This window comes from Nannospalax galili, unplaced genomic scaffold, assembly GCF_000622305.1.
Source record: "Nannospalax galili isolate Female #2095 unplaced genomic scaffold, S.galili_v1.0 scaffold433, whole genome shotgun sequence".
Taxonomy (NCBI): Eukaryota; Metazoa; Chordata; class Mammalia; order Rodentia; family Spalacidae; genus Nannospalax; species Nannospalax galili.
In genome coordinates, this window is record NW_008338715.1 from 9,136,833 (window position 1) to 9,155,391 (window position 18,559).

Sequence of the window (18,559 nt, forward strand, 5' to 3'; positions counted from 1 at the left end):
TAATAAAAAAATACATATATAGATAGATAGATAGATAGATAGATAGATAGATAGACAGACAGACAGACAGTGGTGGGGCAAGCCTTCAGTCCCAGCATTCAGGAGGCAGAGGCAGGAAGATCTGTGAGTTTGAGGCCAGCCTGGTCTACATAGAGAATTCCAGGCGAACCAAGTAAGACCACATCTCAAACAAACAAACCAACAAAAAAAGTGGGTATAGTGGTGTATACTTGCAATCCCAGAACTTGGGAGACAGAAGCAGGAAGATTGCCTCAAATTCAAGGCCAGCCTAGCCTACACAGAAAGACTGTATCTCTAAATGAATAATAAAAAGATTTAAAAATTAAAATGTCCAATAAGAACTTTATTTAAAGCCCTCTTCCCAAGGTGGGAGTATAGCACAGTTAGCAGAGTGCTTGCCTAGCATGCATATAGGCCTGGGTTCAACCCCCAGCACCGTATAAAGTAGGCCTGGCAGTGACATCTTGGCAGGAGGAGGCAAGAGAATTTGAAGTTCAAGGTCATCTTTACATACCAAGTTTCAGGCCAGCCTGGGCTACAAAAGAATCCACTCTCAATAAATAAATCAAGAAATAACTAGCTTTGTCTCACTCATCTATCTGAGAATAAGTACTTGTTGGGGGCCTCTGTTGTGTAAAGTAGAAGTCTCTTCATATCCGGATAGCTCACGAGCTCGGAACCATGTGCTGGGACTCCTTTCATAGCAGGGTGCCTTCCTGGCATTTTTCCTGACTCTCCTTTTGAAATGCCCGCCACAAATGCCATAACATAAACATGGCCTCTGGCTCTAGGAATACCATGCTTTCCTGTGTGATTTTTCAGGTAGTCAGCGGTCTGGCAGCATGGCAGAAACCCACTTCCATATGCAAATAGAATGTCTCACAAAGTATCTATCAGCCAAAGCTTTTACCACTACCCCCATGGTATAAATATCCCAGTCTTCTCTCAATAAAAGCTGTGACAGGGACTAAGCAGAGTCCCGCGTCTTACTACTGATCCAGCCTCTCCGGAGGCAGCATTCCTCCGTCACTGACTCGCGGAACCTTAGCTTTAGCCACCCTCGTACTTTCCCGCATGGTCCAGTGGCCAGTGGACCCCGTATATTGAGGAGGGTGCATGGGTGAAATCAGGGCGGAGACACGGCTGGACAACGCTCCAGCAGCAGAGGCACCTTCAGCACCAAAAGCGGTGGACAGCGACCCACCCACTGCCGTTTCCAGGAGACGCAGAGCCGGGGCAGCCGGGGCACGCCGGAAAAGCCCACGCGACCAGAGAAGCAGACGCCTGTGGCCAGGACCTCCGCGACTCTCCGGGTGTGCCCGCGCACACCACGCCGGGGCGCCCAGCGCACGCCATAAGTACTGCATTCCAGTATATATCCAACAAAACAGAAAAATATCTATCTATCTATCTATCTATCTATCTATCTATCATCTATCTATCTATCTATCTATCTATCTATCTATCTATTTTGGTCTTTTGAGACAAAGTCTCATTGTGTAGCCCAGGCTGTCCTTAAACTTGTAGCCATCTACTACCTCCAGCCTCCGAGCCACCACACCAGCTTTAGGAAATACATTTTTGGAGCCAGGCGTGGCATAGCACATCTTTAATCCCAGCACTAGGGAGGTAGAGGCACACAGATCTCTGTGAGTTCAAGGCCAGCCTGGTCTACATAGTGAGTTCCAGGACAGCTGGGGGTACAGGGAAACCCTGTCCCTATCTCAAAAAGACCAAAAAAAAGAAACACAACTCCAAAGATGTATTTAGCTTCTGAAATAGAGATCTTAAGACAAACATTTCACTGGCACATGCTTTAATCCTGGGATTCTGGAAGCTAAAGCAGTAGATTCACCAGTTGGAGGCCAACCTGGGCTATATTACCAAGACTCTGCTATGTCTTCTGCCCTCTCAAAATTCATTAGCATTCACATCAAAAGCAGCTATTCTAGTTTACTATCTTGGGTTCTAAATTATAAGCCAAAAGCTTATCTCTCTGAATGCTAACAGATAATTTTAAAGAAATCTCACTTTCCTAATTCAAAAGTCCCTAAAGATTTTACATCTGACCAAGGAACAAAAACAAAATCACTTAAATTCAATGAATGAGGCTCTACCAGCCCTGTAACATTTTCCCACAAATGCTGTAGACACAGCTGACAGCTCACCTGAGACACTCCAGCTCTGGCTTGATGAGCTTTCTTTTGGTCACCCCAGTTTCCAGTAGCTAAAGAGTACTTTAGACCATCAGATATAATCCTTGTTTTAATTGCCAACTCCAAATTAAAGTCCTTTCCTCGATCAATAAACTTCTGTGCATAGATTCTCACTTCTTTCAGCAAATTCTTAAACATCCTGTCAAGTAAGATGATATTATTCAAAACACAAGAAGGCCTAGCTGAACAGTTTAGCCTCTCCATGTATAATGACCAATCTAAAGTGAAATCTCCAGCTAGGCGCAGGAGGTCCTAATTATAATCCTAGCTACTTAGGAGGCTGAAGCAGGAGGACTGAGAGTTTAAGACCACCCAAGGGCAACTCAGAAGACCCACCAATAAATAAAGTAAGTGAAATCTCTCCACCAAAATGTCATTCTAGCTAGACATGGTGGTATACATCTTTAATTCCAGCACACTGGAGATAGAGGCAGGCAGACCTCTGTGAGATCCAAGCCAGACTGGTCTACATACCGAGTTCCAAGCCAGCTGAGGCTACAGGGAGACCCTGTCTCAAAAACACCAAACCAACAACAACCAAAAAACAAAGCAACCCACAACATGTCATTCTACAATTCCTTACCCTCTAAATAAGAATGCAAGCAGCGGTCCAGCAAGATCCAATCTTTTATTTCCATAGTGATCTCTGTCATCCAGTTCTCTTCTACCCAAAGCTGCTAGAAGTAACCTATGAACCATGTACCTAAAAAGACAAAAAAAACCACTTGATTTTTTTTTGCCTTTTCTTGACAGATCTCAAAACATATTTTAACACTTTTAGCTTTAAGAAAATACACTATCCACCAGGCATGGTGGCACATGCCTGTAGTCCCAGCACTTGGGAGACAGAGGCTGGTGGATCTTTGCGAGTTCAAGGCCAGCCTGGTCTACATAATGAGTTCCAGGCCAGCTGGGGCTATGGGGAGACCCCATTTCAAAAGAAAATACACTATCCAAGCTGGGTTTGGTAGCACACACCTTTAGTCCCCTCTGGTAGGCAGAGGCAGGCAGATCTCTGTGAGTTCAAAGCCAGCTGGGGCTACAGGGAGACCCTGTCTCAAAAAGACCAAAAAAGAAAAACATAAAAAAAGAAAATACACTATTCCAACATAACGAAGAACTTCAAACAATAAAATTTAACATACCCCAAGAAATAGGCCTTTTTGGTCTCACAAAAATCACTGACACCAACATGAGGGAGCATTTCTTTCTGTAAGACTTCTTTTGCATATTTAATTCTTTTCTCTTTAGTAACACCAGGCTTTGCCCCTCTTGAACCAATGAAATTTAATGCAACATTCTGTTCTTGGATGACAAAAGCTTCATCAAGCGAAGGTTTAACCTATCAAATAATTTATATGAAATTATGTTCAAATTTATGCTTTTACCTTAAAATTATTAACAGGTCAAATAACCGTATAAACTATTTTTAGAAAAATTAACGAATCACAAAAATCTCAAAACTGGAAGACATTTCAGATATCCAGAGATCTCTGTCAAAATCCACTCAGGACAGGCAATTTTATCTTCTAGAAAACTAAAAACAATTCCACCATTAAAAAAGGGAGGAGGACAGGTGTGATGCTGCTCCTCTTTGATGCCAGCACTCGGCGGGCAAAGGCAGGCAGATCTCTGTGAGTTCGAGGCCAGCCTGGTCTACACAGCAAGCTCCAGGCTAGCTGGGCTACAAGGAGACCCTGACTCAAAAAGAGCAAAATAATAATAATAAAATTAAAAAGGGAGCAGAAGATTGAAGAGATGGCTCAGAGGTTAAGAGCACTGGCTGCTCTTGCAGAGGACCTGATAAAAGATAACACATAGTATTTTTCTTTTTATAAACTGAATCAATCTTTTAAGTGTTAAAATAATAATAAAGCAGACATAGTGGTAAATGCCTGTAGTCCCAGCACTCAAAAGGCTAAGGCAGGAGAAAGGTTTGAGTTCAAAAGTTCAAGACCTGTCAAGGTAACAAAGAGTGAACCACCTCCTCCCCTCCAAATTAATGAAATAAAAAATAAAAATAAAGCTGGTGGTATTGCTTGGTCAAATGCTGCTGCTCTAACACAGATAATCCCTAGCACTGCAAATAATAATAATAATAATCATAATAATGGGCTGGAGATGCAGCACAGGGGTAGAATACTTGCAAGGCCCTGGATTCAAGCTACAGCACCACAAATAGCACTAATAATAATAATGTTTTTTAAAAAGCTGGTAGTGTAACTCAGCCATACAATTATCCAGCATGTCCAAGGCACTGGGACATATTATTATTTAATAATAAATGCAAAAATCTAGCCACAACTCATTTTTTTCATGCAGCCACATCAATGAATAGTCTAATGTGAACTCCATTTCCTAACACTGATAAAGGTTTAGCCTGCGTGTCATCTTCAGTGACTAGACAATTCAGGACAACCCCAGGAAGAGCATTTACTCTTCAGATAAGGATCATCAATGGGCTATTTTACTCCCAAAAAATTACCACAGTAGAAAAACCCAAGTCACCACCATAAAGCAAAGTCAACATTCCCAAAAATGATTCTTAATGCTCCAGAAAGGGTACAATGGTTCCTGTATATTTTTCCTGTCTAAACATGTGTAAATTGAATCTAATCATGAGAAAATAGCTAAATTCCAAACTAAGGAAATTCTATGAAATACATGGTCTATCCTATCTAAAACTTTGTTAGACCAGAAAGGCTAAGAACAATTAAAACCTAAAGTGACATAAAAACAAACTGCAGTGCATGATCCTGAGGTGGCTTCTCAGCTACAAAAAAGAGACTATCAAAGACCATCAGGACAACTAGCAAAAATCTCAACAAGACCTACACATTAACAGATTAACACCTGACTTAAATTAATTTTTTTATTACATTTTTATTTATTGGGGCGGGGAGCAGGCATGCTATGGAGCAGGTCTTGAGGTCAGAGGACAGCTTGGGGGAGGGGGTTCTCTCCTTCAACCATGTGGGTCCTGCGGATCAAACTCAGATCATGAAGCCTGGTGGCAGACACCTTTACCACTGAGTGGAGCTGCAGCCTTCGATACACAGTAAATGCCATGAGACTGACAGGTAAATTGCTCTTAGAGTAATTTCCTACTGCTTTAAGGTTAGCAATAGTCAGGACCTCAAAATTGCTTTTTTGGAGTTACAGAACTGGAACTGGAGTTACAGACAGTTGTTAGCTGCCATGTGGGTGCTGAGATTCGAACCCAGGTCTTCTGCAAGAAGTCAGTGTTCTTAACCTCTAAGCCATCTCTCCAGCCTCACCACCTCGAAATTCTTATCAACAGGAGGCATGCATTTTGCTTGCACATTACCATTTCCATCATCTCTGGATCTTCAAAGTCATAAATAATATGCTCTAAAATATCTCTGTCAGACACAAAACCTAATGCTCTGAACACAATTATGATGGGAACTTCTTGCTTGATATATGGTAGAGTTGCCACAATGCGCTGGCCAATAGCACTCTTTTTTGCACCCTAGAAAAAATAAAGTATCATTAGAACATGACATACGAGAGCTCAGAGTACACAAGTATCAAAGAAACCACTTAATATACATGTTATCCTTATATATTGCTTTTTTAGATTTCTTTAAAGATTTATTTATTATTTTTATTTTATGTGTTTGAATATTTTGCCTGCATGTATGGAAGTATACCACGTGCATGCAAACCCAGAAAGGCCAAGAGGTTGTTGGAACTGGAGGCACAGGTGGCTGTTAGTGGGTGCTGGTAACTGAACCCAGGTCCTGTACAAGTGCTTTTAACTAAGCCAGTGCTCTTAACTGCTGAGCCCCTATTATTATATATTTCAAAAGAAGAATATAGCTGGGCATGGTGGCACATGGCTTTAACCCCAGTACTCAGGAGGCAGAGGCAGAGGCAGAGGCAGGCAGGTCATCTTTCATCATGCACTTAACACACTCAAAATCTTTTTGTCTAAAACAACTCACACATAAACGTTGGAGAAGGAAGGGGTCTCATGGGAGAGGGCAGGGAAAACAGGACAGGGCATGGGGAAGAACATGTTTTCTCTGATATGGAAAATCTACATTTAAATATATGACAGGAAGAGAGACTACTGTGTGGGAGAAATGCGACTGATAGGAAAGCACAATGAAACACATATGAAAATGCCATAATGAAACCCTTTATTTAGTGCATTAACGAAAAAATAATTTAAAAGAAAATAAGAAAATGAAATTAAATTCACTATGTTGTCTCCAAAATCATTCCTGGAAGTTCTCTACTTTATCACCCCTCTCCTAGAACCTCACTGTAGACTACCACAGAATCATAATAGATTCATCCTTGTGGTGGTCATGACAACTTCCTGACACACTGTGTTCCTTGGCTTCCATCATCCAAAAAATGACTATAACAACCACCTGGGGGCTCTTCCAAATACTTGTGCCTGGGCCCTCACCTATTGCTGCCACCATTCTAACCATCTGGTCAGCAGATTGGAAAAGAGGGACAGCTACATGTGCTTCAAAGAATTTAAGAAGCTGGGAGGATATGGTGGAGTAAGCCTTTAATCCCAGAGGCAGGTGGATCTCTGTGAGATTAAGGCCAGCCTGTTCTACATACCAAGTCCCAGGCCAGCCAAGGCTACATAGTAACCTGGTCTTAAAAAAAAAAAAAAAAAAAAAAATCACTACTGCAGAGTCATCTTCATCATCCACTAATCAATCACTAATCAGCTTACACATTTTAGCTCAAGTTAACCTGCTGAGACTCCCCAAACATAGTCCTTCCTTCCTTTTCTCTGCCAGCTACATAGTAAGACCCTATCTGAAAAACCAAATGAGAGGTGGAGATGGCTCAGTGGTTAAGAGCACTAGATGCTCTTGCAGAGGACCTGGTTCAGTACCACATGACGGCTAACCACCCTCTGTAACATCAGTTCCAAGGGATTTGGAGAGATGGCTCAATGGTTAAAAGCTCATACTGCTCTCGCAGACCCCAGTTCAGTTCCAAGCACTCATGTCACAGCTCCAGGGGATTTGATGCCCTCTTCTGGCCTCCTCAGGCACCTACATACCCACAGTCACACATATACATATAATTAAAAAGTAATTAAGAGTAAACCTTTAAAAAAGTGATGTCAAATTCTTCAGAACTATTTTTAAGACCACAGAATAACTCACACAAGGCTGAGTTTAATTCCTAACACAGTGGCAAAGAAAAAAAGCCTAAATGTCCATCAAAAAAATTTAAAAATGAAATATTCATGGGGCTAAAGAGATGGCTCAGCAGTTAAGAGTATAGACTGCTCTTACAGAGGACCCAGGGACTGCTCTTACAGAGGACCCAGGTTCAATTCCCAATACCCACTGGTGACTAACAACCAAGCCATAACTCCAGTTCCAGGGGATCCGGCACCCTCTTCTGACCTCCTCTGGCATTGCATGACAGGGGTGCACGTACACACATGCAGGCAATACACTCATACACATAAAATAAAAATAACAGCTGGGCATGGTGGCACACGCCTTTAATCCCAGCAGTTGGGAGGCAGAGGCAGGCGGATCTTTGTGAGTTCAAGACCAGCCTGGTCTACATAGCAAGTTCCAGGCTATCTGGGACTACAGGGAGACTCTGTCTCAAAAAGACAGAAAAACAAAACAAAAAATAGTCCAGGCCGGGTGTGGTGGTGCACGCCTGTAGTCCCAGCACTTGGGAGGCAGAGGCAGTTGGATCTCTGTGAGTTCAAGGCCAGCCTGGTCTACACAGTGAGTTCCAGGACAGCTGGGGCTACAGGGAGACCCTGTCTCAAAAAGACCAAAAAAAAGTTCAGTAAATTATAAAACAAGACACAGCTTGGGATGTAGCTCACTAGTAAAAACATTTGCTAGAATGTGCAGGCATCTACATTCAATCCTTGTCCAAAACCAAGTATATAAAATAAAGCATAAGGAACCAACCCAAACATCATTGCATCCCAGGCCATACCTGTCCTCCTCTTGCCAGCATGCTAACCCATATAGTACTGGTAGGTCGGGAAGAATTCTCCAAACAAGAGCGACATTCTCCAGTATAGGCGTATTTGGAATCCTTTTTGGCAAACACATAAACTGTGTTTGTTGCCATTTTCTCTTGAGCAATCAGAACCTATATGGACAATAAGTTATATCCATGAAACTCCAAAAGTTATTGAAGTAGGAAGAAGGGAAATCTGCATAGTAATTTAATCTGATCACATTGGCTCACTGAATTATTAAGTCTTGAAATTTACAAACTCTATCTTGCAAAAATACTTCAAACATATATAAGCATCAACAGCTGACCAAATTTCTGGTGTACATTATTACAACTACATAAATTTTTGGTTTATATAAGTTTAACTGCCACAATCTTAATTCAACTGCTACTTTCACGTTAGCTGAAGGAAAGTTTATTTTTTAAAGATTTTTTTTTTTTTTAATTATTGTTTGTGTGTGTATGTCTATGTGTAGGTATGTGCATGTGAGTGCAGGTGCCCACAGAGGCCAGAAGAGGAGTTCAGATCCCCTGGAGCTAGATATAGAGGCAGTTGTGAGATGCCCAACATGGATGTTGGGAACCAAACTCAGGTCCTCCGTAAGAGCAATATATGCTCTTAACCACTGAGCCAGCTCTCCAGTCAAAACACATACTTTCTAATTTTAACTTTAATAATTTCTTTTTTATTTTTAGTTTTTGTTGTGGTTTTATTTTGTGTTTTGTTGTTTTGTTTGTTGTGTGTTTTGTTTTGTTTTGTACAAGGTTTCACTGTAGCCCCAGCTGGCCCGGAACTTGCTATGAGACCAGGCTGACCTTGATCTCAAGATATCCACCTGCCTCAGCATCGGAAGGCTAGGATTAAAGGCATGAATGTACCACCACACCTAGCTAATAATTAAAATTTTAACTGTCCTTTTCCAGTGTTTTTAAAATAATGTTACTATACCTTTTCTGATCCATTAATAATGAAATAGCCACCAGGATCCAAAGGACATTCATTTAATTCACAAAGGTCACGATCGGTTAAGCCATTCAACAGGCAATAAGTTGAACGTAACATAATTGGAATTTTTCCTATAAAAGTTTTCTGATGCTGAGTCTGAAGCTGTTCTTCGCCTTCTTTAATGACTGTTTTTGTTATATCAACATAAAGTGGAGCAGAATACCTTTAAAAACAAAAGTGGGTCAGAGTTGACCAGTAGTATGTTATTGCCTAAAACATGTATCTTCAACTTGTTAGCTTACATTCTCTGAATTTCACTATCAGGTACTAACGAAGAAGTATCTCTTACGTGAGATTTCTTAACCTGGCTTCATTTGGCATCATTGGTGAAGGGGCACCATCTCTTTCCCAATGAGTAGGCTTAGAGAGATAAATTTGTTCAAATTTCAGTAGATATCTTGGCTGAAATAAAAAAAAAAAAGAAATAAATATTTCCTATAAAAGTGCAAATGGCCAGGCTCATGGTACATGTCTGTAATTCCAGCACTGGGAAGACTGAGGTAGGGAAATCATGAGTTTGAGGTCAGACTGTACTACATAATGAGATCCTATCTCAACACACAAAGTTGTAATAAATCCTCTCTTTTTTGAGAAAGGATCTCACTTCGTAGTTCTGGCTGGCCTAAACTCATTATGCAGACCAGGCTAGCAGAAATGCCCCTGCCATTGCCTCCTGAGTACTGAGATTAAAGGAGTATGCCATCAAGCCCAGCTAGTAATGATTCCATTTTAATTGGTATTAGCATTTTAAAGTAGAAACAGTTCTAAAATCACAAAAAATCAATTTTACTGACATGAAGATTCTCTAAAGTCAATACATTACAGCAGTGTTCTATATCTAACTGCTTCTTAAAGAAGAAAACAAAGAGGCCTTTGGGAGTAAGGGGTAGAGGCAAGGTCTCATGTAGCCCAAGCCAACCTTACTATGTACCTGAGGCTTGCCTTCAACACTTGATCCTCATGCCTCCACCTCTACATGCAGAATCACAGGCATGCATTATATGCTTGGCTCAAATACCACAAGTAAACAAAAACTGTATATATTATCTGTTCTAATTTTATTTCAAAGAAAATCAAAACTGATTTTTATTAATGATTTATACACTTTCATGTGTGCTCCCCATGATAAGGATCAAAAGTATAATGTATCCAAAGAGCAAACAAAAGATAAATGCATTGAGAGCTGTTTTCTGAATCAATAGAACATTAGAAAAAAAAAAATGAACCCAATTCTCCAATTAAACATATTTTTCAAAACCCTAATCATTCTATATAGAGGACTAAGAACTTCCAATCTGGTAACTATAGCTTAGCCCAGTGAAGGGGTAGGGGGTACTTTCAATTAAACATTTTTCTGAGGGTTCAGTGGTGGATCACTTGCCCGACCTATGTGAGATCCGAGTTAAAGTACCTACTACTGTTAAAAACAAAGTTTTTTTAACATTTATCTGATTGGGGCTGGAGAGATGGCTCAGTGGTAAAGAACACTGGCTGCTCTGGCAGAGGACCAGGGTTCAGTCCCCAGCACCCACATGGCAGCTAATAATTTTTTATAAATCCAGTTCCGAGAGAATCCAACATCATGTTCTGGCCTCTGCAGGCACTTTACAAACATGGTACACTTATATACATGCAGTCAAAACACTCACACACACAGTCCACGCCTTTAATCCCAGCACTGGGAGGCAGAAGAAGGTGGATTTCTGTGAGTTCAAGCCAGCTCCAGGCCAGCTGGGGCTACAGGGAGATCCTGTCTCAAAAAGACCAAAAAAAACCACAAAAAACAAAAACCAAAAACGTTAATACACATAAAATGAAAACAAATAATTTTTTTAAGATTAAAAAAAGGGCTACAGCCGGGCATGGTGGTGCACGCCTTTAATCCCAGCACTTGGGAGGCAGAGACAGCCTGGTCTACATAGTAAGTTCCAGGACAGCTGGGGCTACAGGGAGACCCTATCTCAAAAAGACAAAAAAAAAAAGAAAAAAAAAAGGGGGCTACAGAGATGGCTCAGTGATTAAGAACATTGGCTGCTCTTGCAGAGGACTGAGACTGGATTCCCAGCACCTACATGGCATCTAACAACCATTCATTATTCCAGTTCCAAGGATCCAAAGCCCTCTCTGGCCTCCATGGGCACTGTACACATATGGTGTGCTCACATACATGCAGGCAAAACACTCATACACATAAAATAAAAATAAAGGGCTGGAGAGATGACTCAGTGGTTAAGAGCACCCACATGTTCCAAGGATCCAAAGCTCTCCTCTGGCCTCCAAGAGCATTACACACATATGGTGTGCTCACATACATACAGGCAAAACACTTGTACACACGATATTTAAATAAATAAGTTTTTAAATGTTCTAAAAAAGAAAATAAATTTATAAATTTCAAAAACTAAGCTGGGCATGGTGACGCATTCCTTTAATCCCAGCACTTGGGAGACAGAGGCAGATGGAGCTTCGTAAGTTCAAGGCCAGCCTGGTCTACATAACGAGTTCCAGGATGGGGCTATGGGGAGGCCCTGTCTCAAAAAGACAAAAAAAAAAAAAAAGTTTTTAAATAAACATTTATCTGCTGCCTCTTAAGATTAAATCCATAGGATCAACTATTCCAAGGTAAGTAGATACTCCATTTTTTTCTATTATTAAATCTCAGAGATGGACTAAGCAGACCCTAGGGAAAACTATTGACACCTGTGTCTCCCAAGTTGATGTTAAAAGGCAAAGAGAGTTGGAAGCATCAATAAACCAAGGAGAAGGTCACCCTCCATCTTCATTTCTACCATCATCCTAATCTAGAACATTATCTTAAATTTTGGCTATTCAAGATTCTTGTCTGTCTACTCTTTCCCTTTCAAGTAAAGACCACTCCCAAAGTGACCTTTCTAAAAGAGTATGCTATGCAGATCCTTTGACAATCTTTCAACAATTCCTCCAGTCTTTGATGATCTGGCTCCATCATACTTTCAACTAACTCCCCTAAAAAACAGATAAACCAAAATTCATGTGCTAGTTACGGTAGTCACCACCCAATTCTCAAGCTGCATACACCAACTACTTTCTTTTGAAAATACCTAAGCATAGAGAAGTGACTCCTGCCCTTCATGGCTACCTAGTTTCCTCTATCTGTTCCACTAAGCTCTGATAACCAAGCTTTAGAAATGGTTTCTTCCTGTATTGTTTACCACACTAAAACTTTGAATGTGCTATTCTCTTAACTCTCTACCTATGCAAAGATCATGAAGAGAAAATGACTCGGGGATTTAAAAGGCACTTTATGGTTCTTTTTCCAGCACAGTCCCTGAAAAGCCAATTAGTTTTACTCCTAAGCAAAATTCTGTGCAGTAGTTCCAACTAAAATGAGTAACAGACTAGCCCTCAGAATACATTCTACAGAGGAAAGGATCTCAACTGGCTACAAACAATGCCCTCTGTTCCTCTAATTCTAATTCTGAGACTGTCCCTACCTACTTTGCTCTGCCTATGGTATACAAGTCCATAGATTCCATCCCAGGACAAAAACAAAACAACAACAAAGTATCCACTATCTGAGTAAGGATTAGTTTTGAGTTCCTTGAAAAATGTCCATCTTCATTAACAAGAACAAATCTGGAGTTTACTGAAGATACGAAAGTGATTAACTAAAAGCTATAACATCAGAGAAGGACTGATATTCCAAACCAACATTCTTCCTTTACCAGTGTAACATTATTACAATAACATCTTACCGGTTCTTCAACTTCTCCACTAGCATGCTGAGCTTCAGCTTGTAGGTCGATAGGTGGTGCATCTTCTACAATTCTTTGAACAGACATTTGAATGAACTCATCAAAAGAATCCAGCTGCTGTCTGACCAAGCCTTTTTCATCAAAGTAAGAACTAGGAAAATGTTTAAGGTCATAATCAGTTGCAACTCAGTTTGTTTTCTAGAATATTTCCCCATTTTCATTATAATCCAATTCTAAGAAAATATAAAACACCAAACACTGTATTCTAATCACAACATAAGATACAGTAAGGTAGCCAAAAAGGAGTGAGGCCAGGAGGATTTTCTCTGTAGACCATATTATGTTTGAGAAAAAGAAACATGGGAAAAATGACTAGCGCACAACAGAACCATAAGGCAGCCATGATTCAATAATGTGTTTCATAAAATTTATTTAAACTCTGAAGCAAAGCTGGGTGTGGTGGCACATACCTTTAGTCTCAGCAGAGGCAGGTGGATCTCTATGCGTTCAAGGCCAGCCTAGTCTACATAGTGAGTTCCAGGCCAGCTGGAGCAACAGGGACACATTGTCTCAAAAAGAAAAAAAAAATCTTAAACTCTGAAGCAGTTCTTGAAAACAAAGTCAACAGAAAATCAAAGAAAATAAGACAATGAACAAAAGTTTTAATTTGAATGATGGTGATAGAGATATCAATAATTACAAGGGAGGATATATGAGAATGTTAATTTAAAAAAATCATTAGTAGTCCTGCAGTCGCAGGATATTGCTCAATGTTAGAGCACAACTAAGCATGTGCAAGACCCTAGGTTTGAACCCTAGCACCCAAACCAAGCCAAAGACCATTAGTTCTAATTTAAGTATGTTAAAGGAGATGACAGTAGTCCTTTAAGTGGATATACTCAACAAACTACTGGGAAAAAACATCAAGTATGGCTGAGAAATCAGGGTTAGCAGTGCTGAAGCCAGGCAAACAGCCTGGGCTGCTTAGTGAGGCTGGGGGGCAGTAGGCTCCTAGAGAGCACAGCACATAACCATGCTATGTGAAGTATAGCCTAAATATGAGAGAATAGGGGGCACGCTCTCTTGCTAGGAGCTATGAGAAAAGAAGAATGACACTTCTCACAACTACTTGAGTTTGCTATTGGTATATATGGTATATATAGTAGGCGCTGCCAACATAAAGGACAAAGAGTAAAACACAGGAAGACACATAAGACACACTTAGAAATGGGTAGGAAACTGAGGTTGAAATAGAACTTTGATATGTGAATTTACCCATTTACACTGAGAAAATCATGGAATCAGGTTAACATCACCAACAATACAGCATATATACCTAATATAGGGCACCGTACTCTGCCAAAGGAATCATCCTAACTCAATTACAAGGAAATGTCAGACAAACGCCAACTGAAAAGTATTCTACAGACTGGCCCGAATTCATAAAATATATATAAAAAAAGAAAAAGACAAAACTGTTCCAAACTAAAGGAGACAGAAAAGTAAGCCATGAAAATAAAACACACAGTACTTAGGAGGCTAAGACAGTATTGGCAAGTTTCAGGCCAGTTGGGTTACATAGGAAGACCCTGTCTCAAGAAAAAAGCAATTTACAAAAAAAAAAGCAATTATGTAGTCCTAAGCCCAGGATCAGAAAGAAAGGTTTTTTTGTTTTGTTTTTTTTGTTTTGCTATAAACATTAGTGCAACAACTAGCAATATATGAATAAGGTCTGTAAATTAGAGTATTATTATCATTATTAACTCAATTCCTATATTGTGATTTTGTAAGAGTACCTAAAACTTAATCTCCAATACTGCAGAAAAATACCAAGGGAGAAAAAGAAAATAGAGTGTAAGGTCACTAGGGGCTCCAATGAAGGGCATAAATGAATTCTTTAACTTATCTTGGGACTGGAGATACAGCTCAGTGGCCAAGAGCACTTGCTACTCTTCCATAGGACCCAGGTTCACTTCCCAACACACACATCGTTGCTCATAACCATCTGTAACTCCAGTGCCAGGGGATCTGACAAACTCTTCTAGCCTCCACAGGCACTGCACACTCATAATGAACTATATACATACATGTAGGCAAACACTCATACACATAAATTTTTTAAATCTTTAAGTTGGACATGGTGGGGCATGCCCTTAATCCCAGCACTCGAGGCAGAGGCAAGCCTCTGAGAGTTTGAGGCCAGCCTGATCTACATAGATAGAAGGTTCCAGGTCACCCAGGGCTATGTAGTCAAACCCTGCCTTAAAAAAAAAAAAAAATAGCCAGGTGTGGTGGCACACACGTTTAATCCTAGCACTTGGGACCCTGTCTCGAAAAACAAAGAGAACTTTTCTCTAAGGCTGAAAAGATTTAAATAGCCAGCCATGGGGCTGGCAAGATGGCTCAGCTCTTGCAGAGGACTTGGCACCCACAAAGCAGCTAAGGACCATCTGTAACTCTAGTTCCAGGGTATCCAATGCCCTCTTCTGGCCTCCATAGGGATATTACACACATGGGTGCAGTTACATACAAGCAGGCAAAACATACTCAAACACATTAAAAAAAAAAAAAAATCTAAATTTTTTTTAAATTAAAAAAAAAAAAGCCAACCACAATGATAATGATACATGCCTTTAATCCCAGCATTCGGGAGGCTGAAGCAAAATCACTACAATTTTAAAGCCAAACAGGTCTACATAGCAAGTACCAGACCATTCACAGCTACATACAAGACTGGGTCACAATAAAACAAGAGTCTCCCCACCCACCCCTCGCCACCCCTACAAAAAATAGTCTTAAAAAATATGAATGTATGGGGGCTGGAGAGATGGCTCAGCAGTTAAGAACACTGGTTGTTCTTGCAGAAAACTTGGGTTCGAATCCCAGCAGGCAATACACGCATATACATAAAAATAATAAATAAAATTTTATATGTAAATATATAAATATATATATGTAAGCACATGAATAATAAGCATAGGAACCATCTACCTATAAGGAATAAAAAGACCAGGAAATCCCCTTATATTTTATAATTTCTACTAAAGCTTATTCAGTTTGGTCAAAACATTACCTGACTAACATGCACATAGACAGACAGACACAAACACACACAATTAAAACTAAATAATCTTTGAGGCTGGAGAGACAGCTTAGCAGTTACGAGTATGTAATTCTTACGGAGGACCTAAGTTGGGTTCCCATCACCCACATCAGGTGGCTCACAACCACCAGTAACTGCAGTTCCAGGTAATCAATGCCATCTTCTGGGTTCTATCGGCACCTGACTCTTGTGCACATACCCACGTACAGACACACACATATACACATTTTTTTTTTTAAAAGTAAATCTTTTTTTCAATTACTAGAAAGTAGATAGATAACTCAGTGGTTGAATACTTGCTGCTCTTACAAAGAACCCAAGTTCACGTCTTAGCACCTATGTCAGGTGATTCACAGCCACCTCTAACTCCAGCTCCAGGGAATTCCATGCCTTCTTCCGACACCCACTGTTGGGAACCTGAGGCTCAACCATTTCTCAAAACTGCTGACAGACCTGAGTTGGTGACTTTCCATTCTGCCCACCATCCTCCCGCAGGCACAGGACAGAGCCCACGGCCTTGGCCCACAACCTTGGCTCACAGCCGGGGCCAACAGCCTTGGCCCACAACCTTATTCTCCTTTCAGATTCCTCCCTTAGGGTACATCTGGGCCCCTGTGTTCTGGCTGATATGACTGCTCACTCTTTGCTCCTTTGTTTTCACTCTCTATTTAACCCCATGCTTGAGCTGCAATAAACGAGACTTGATCAGAGCACTGTCTTGTCTCCATTTCTCTTGTCGCTTGCCTCATCCACGGCCCCACCCCCCAATCCAGGTACCTCGTTGCAGACCCCGCGGGCCGGGGCAACCCACAGGCACCCATACACACACAGACACATATACACATGAATAAAAGCAAAATTAAATCTTAAGAAAAAGTTACCTGATTACAATCCAGCATGCTTCTTGCCACAAATCAGGAGTGATTTCATCATCGTCCTCATCATATTGCATATCTACAAAAACAAAACATTATGTTCAACAAAGATACCACTAGTTGACACCTTGCCCATTAGGAATAAAACAAACATACCATTAAATTTAAAAAGGCAATACTTCACCCCACTTCTAGGAGCTCAGATGATTACATTCATAATATATGTCTATGCTGCATAGGTATTCTTCCCATACATAGAGATGTTATTATAAAGGTTCAATTTAAGTTGTATGAATTTGTAAGTTTTCCATCTACTCCAGAAATTCCATGTAATTCTAACTCACAGGTAACCATAATAAGGAGGAGCAAGATCATAGTCCTTTGACCAATAAGGACTTCCCTCTGGAACTGAAGGCAGGGGTTCCAATAACAAAGCAATACTCCAAGTCTTTCACAGCAACACCTTCCTATACATACAAGCATCAAGACTGCATTTTCCAAAGATTGCTACACCAGTATCTCCTATCCCACATACTCTTTTGTATGATCTTAACTCTTCTACTACCAAGATCTAAGAGTCCCCTGAGAGTGGTAACGCACACCTGTAGTCCCAGCACTCAGGAAGAAAAAAGCAGGAGAATCACAAGTTTCAGGCCAGCCTGGTCTACACATCGAGTTCCTGGCCAGCTAGGGTTATACACTGAGACTCTCAAAAAAAAAAAAAAAAGAAAGATGTAAGATGTAAGGGTCTATATACATCCTCTCCTTAAATCTAGGTGGATTTTTCAACTCTCTTGTAAATAGAGAGAATGCCGCTAGAATAAGGCTACATGATTTCAGAAGGCAGATCAGAAAAAGCAATGCAGTTTCTGACTTCTTTGCTTACACATTGCTCTTAAGTCCTGAACTGTCATAAAACTCCTACTACTCTACGGCTGCTATATTGTTAAGTCCAAACCAGGAGCTACTTATAAATATTCTAGTCAATAATCCTAGTCCTTGAGTTCTCCTAGACAGGTGCCAGGCATAAGTAAACCTCCAGGTCCTCAGCCCCAACTTGGGTCAGCACTCTTGTTTTTTCCCAGCTGACTCAGATATTGCGGAACAGAGAGAAGTCAGGCCTCCCATGCCCTGTCCAAATTCCAGACACACAAATCCCATGAACTTCTTTCTTTTTTAAGGTGCTAAGAATTAAACTTAAGGTCTGACATATGTTAGGCTCTACCACTGAGCTATAACCCCAGCCCTCTATGAACTTTTTCTTTTTTAGACAGGTTCTCCCTGCAACCATAGCTGGCCTAAAACTCACTATTCATTTACAGAAGATAGAGGGGTAAATATTTAAGGATCAATAAAATGTATTTTTGAAATACCTGCTAAATTTGCAATTGTTGTACAGTACTAGTTACTAATTCTTACACATGGAGATGGTAAAACAAAATTTGGTCGCTTAAAAAATGTTCATGGTTGCCAGGCATGGTTGCCCACGCCTTTAATCCCAGCACTTGGGAGGCAGAGGCAGGCGGATCTCTGTGAGTTCAAGGCCAGCATGGTCTACATAGTGAGTTCTAGGCCAGCTAGGGCTACAGGGATTAAAAAGGTCAAAA

At 40.6% G+C, this 18,559-nt stretch overlaps 1 protein-coding gene across 1 annotated transcript in view; it reads right to left on the bottom strand.

The window, feature by feature from the left end:
- The window catches only part of Polr2b (RNA polymerase II subunit B), a 46,927-nt gene that overhangs the window by 23,083 nt on the left and 5,285 nt on the right, over positions 1-18,559 (bottom strand). Inside the window, exons 2-10 of the mRNA XM_008833285.3 lie at positions 16,959-17,031; positions 12,975-13,125; positions 9,530-9,642; positions 9,184-9,403; positions 8,208-8,366; positions 5,566-5,730; positions 3,383-3,579; positions 2,821-2,940; positions 2,190-2,376 (exon numbers count right to left, since the gene is read on the bottom strand). Of these exons, the coding sequence (XP_008831507.1) occupies positions 2,190-2,376; positions 2,821-2,940; positions 3,383-3,579; positions 5,566-5,730; positions 8,208-8,366; positions 9,184-9,403; positions 9,530-9,642; positions 12,975-13,125; positions 16,959-17,031 (1,385 nt within the window). The remainder of the gene's footprint in view (positions 1-2,189; positions 2,377-2,820; positions 2,941-3,382; positions 3,580-5,565; positions 5,731-8,207; positions 8,367-9,183; positions 9,404-9,529; positions 9,643-12,974; positions 13,126-16,958; positions 17,032-18,559) is intronic.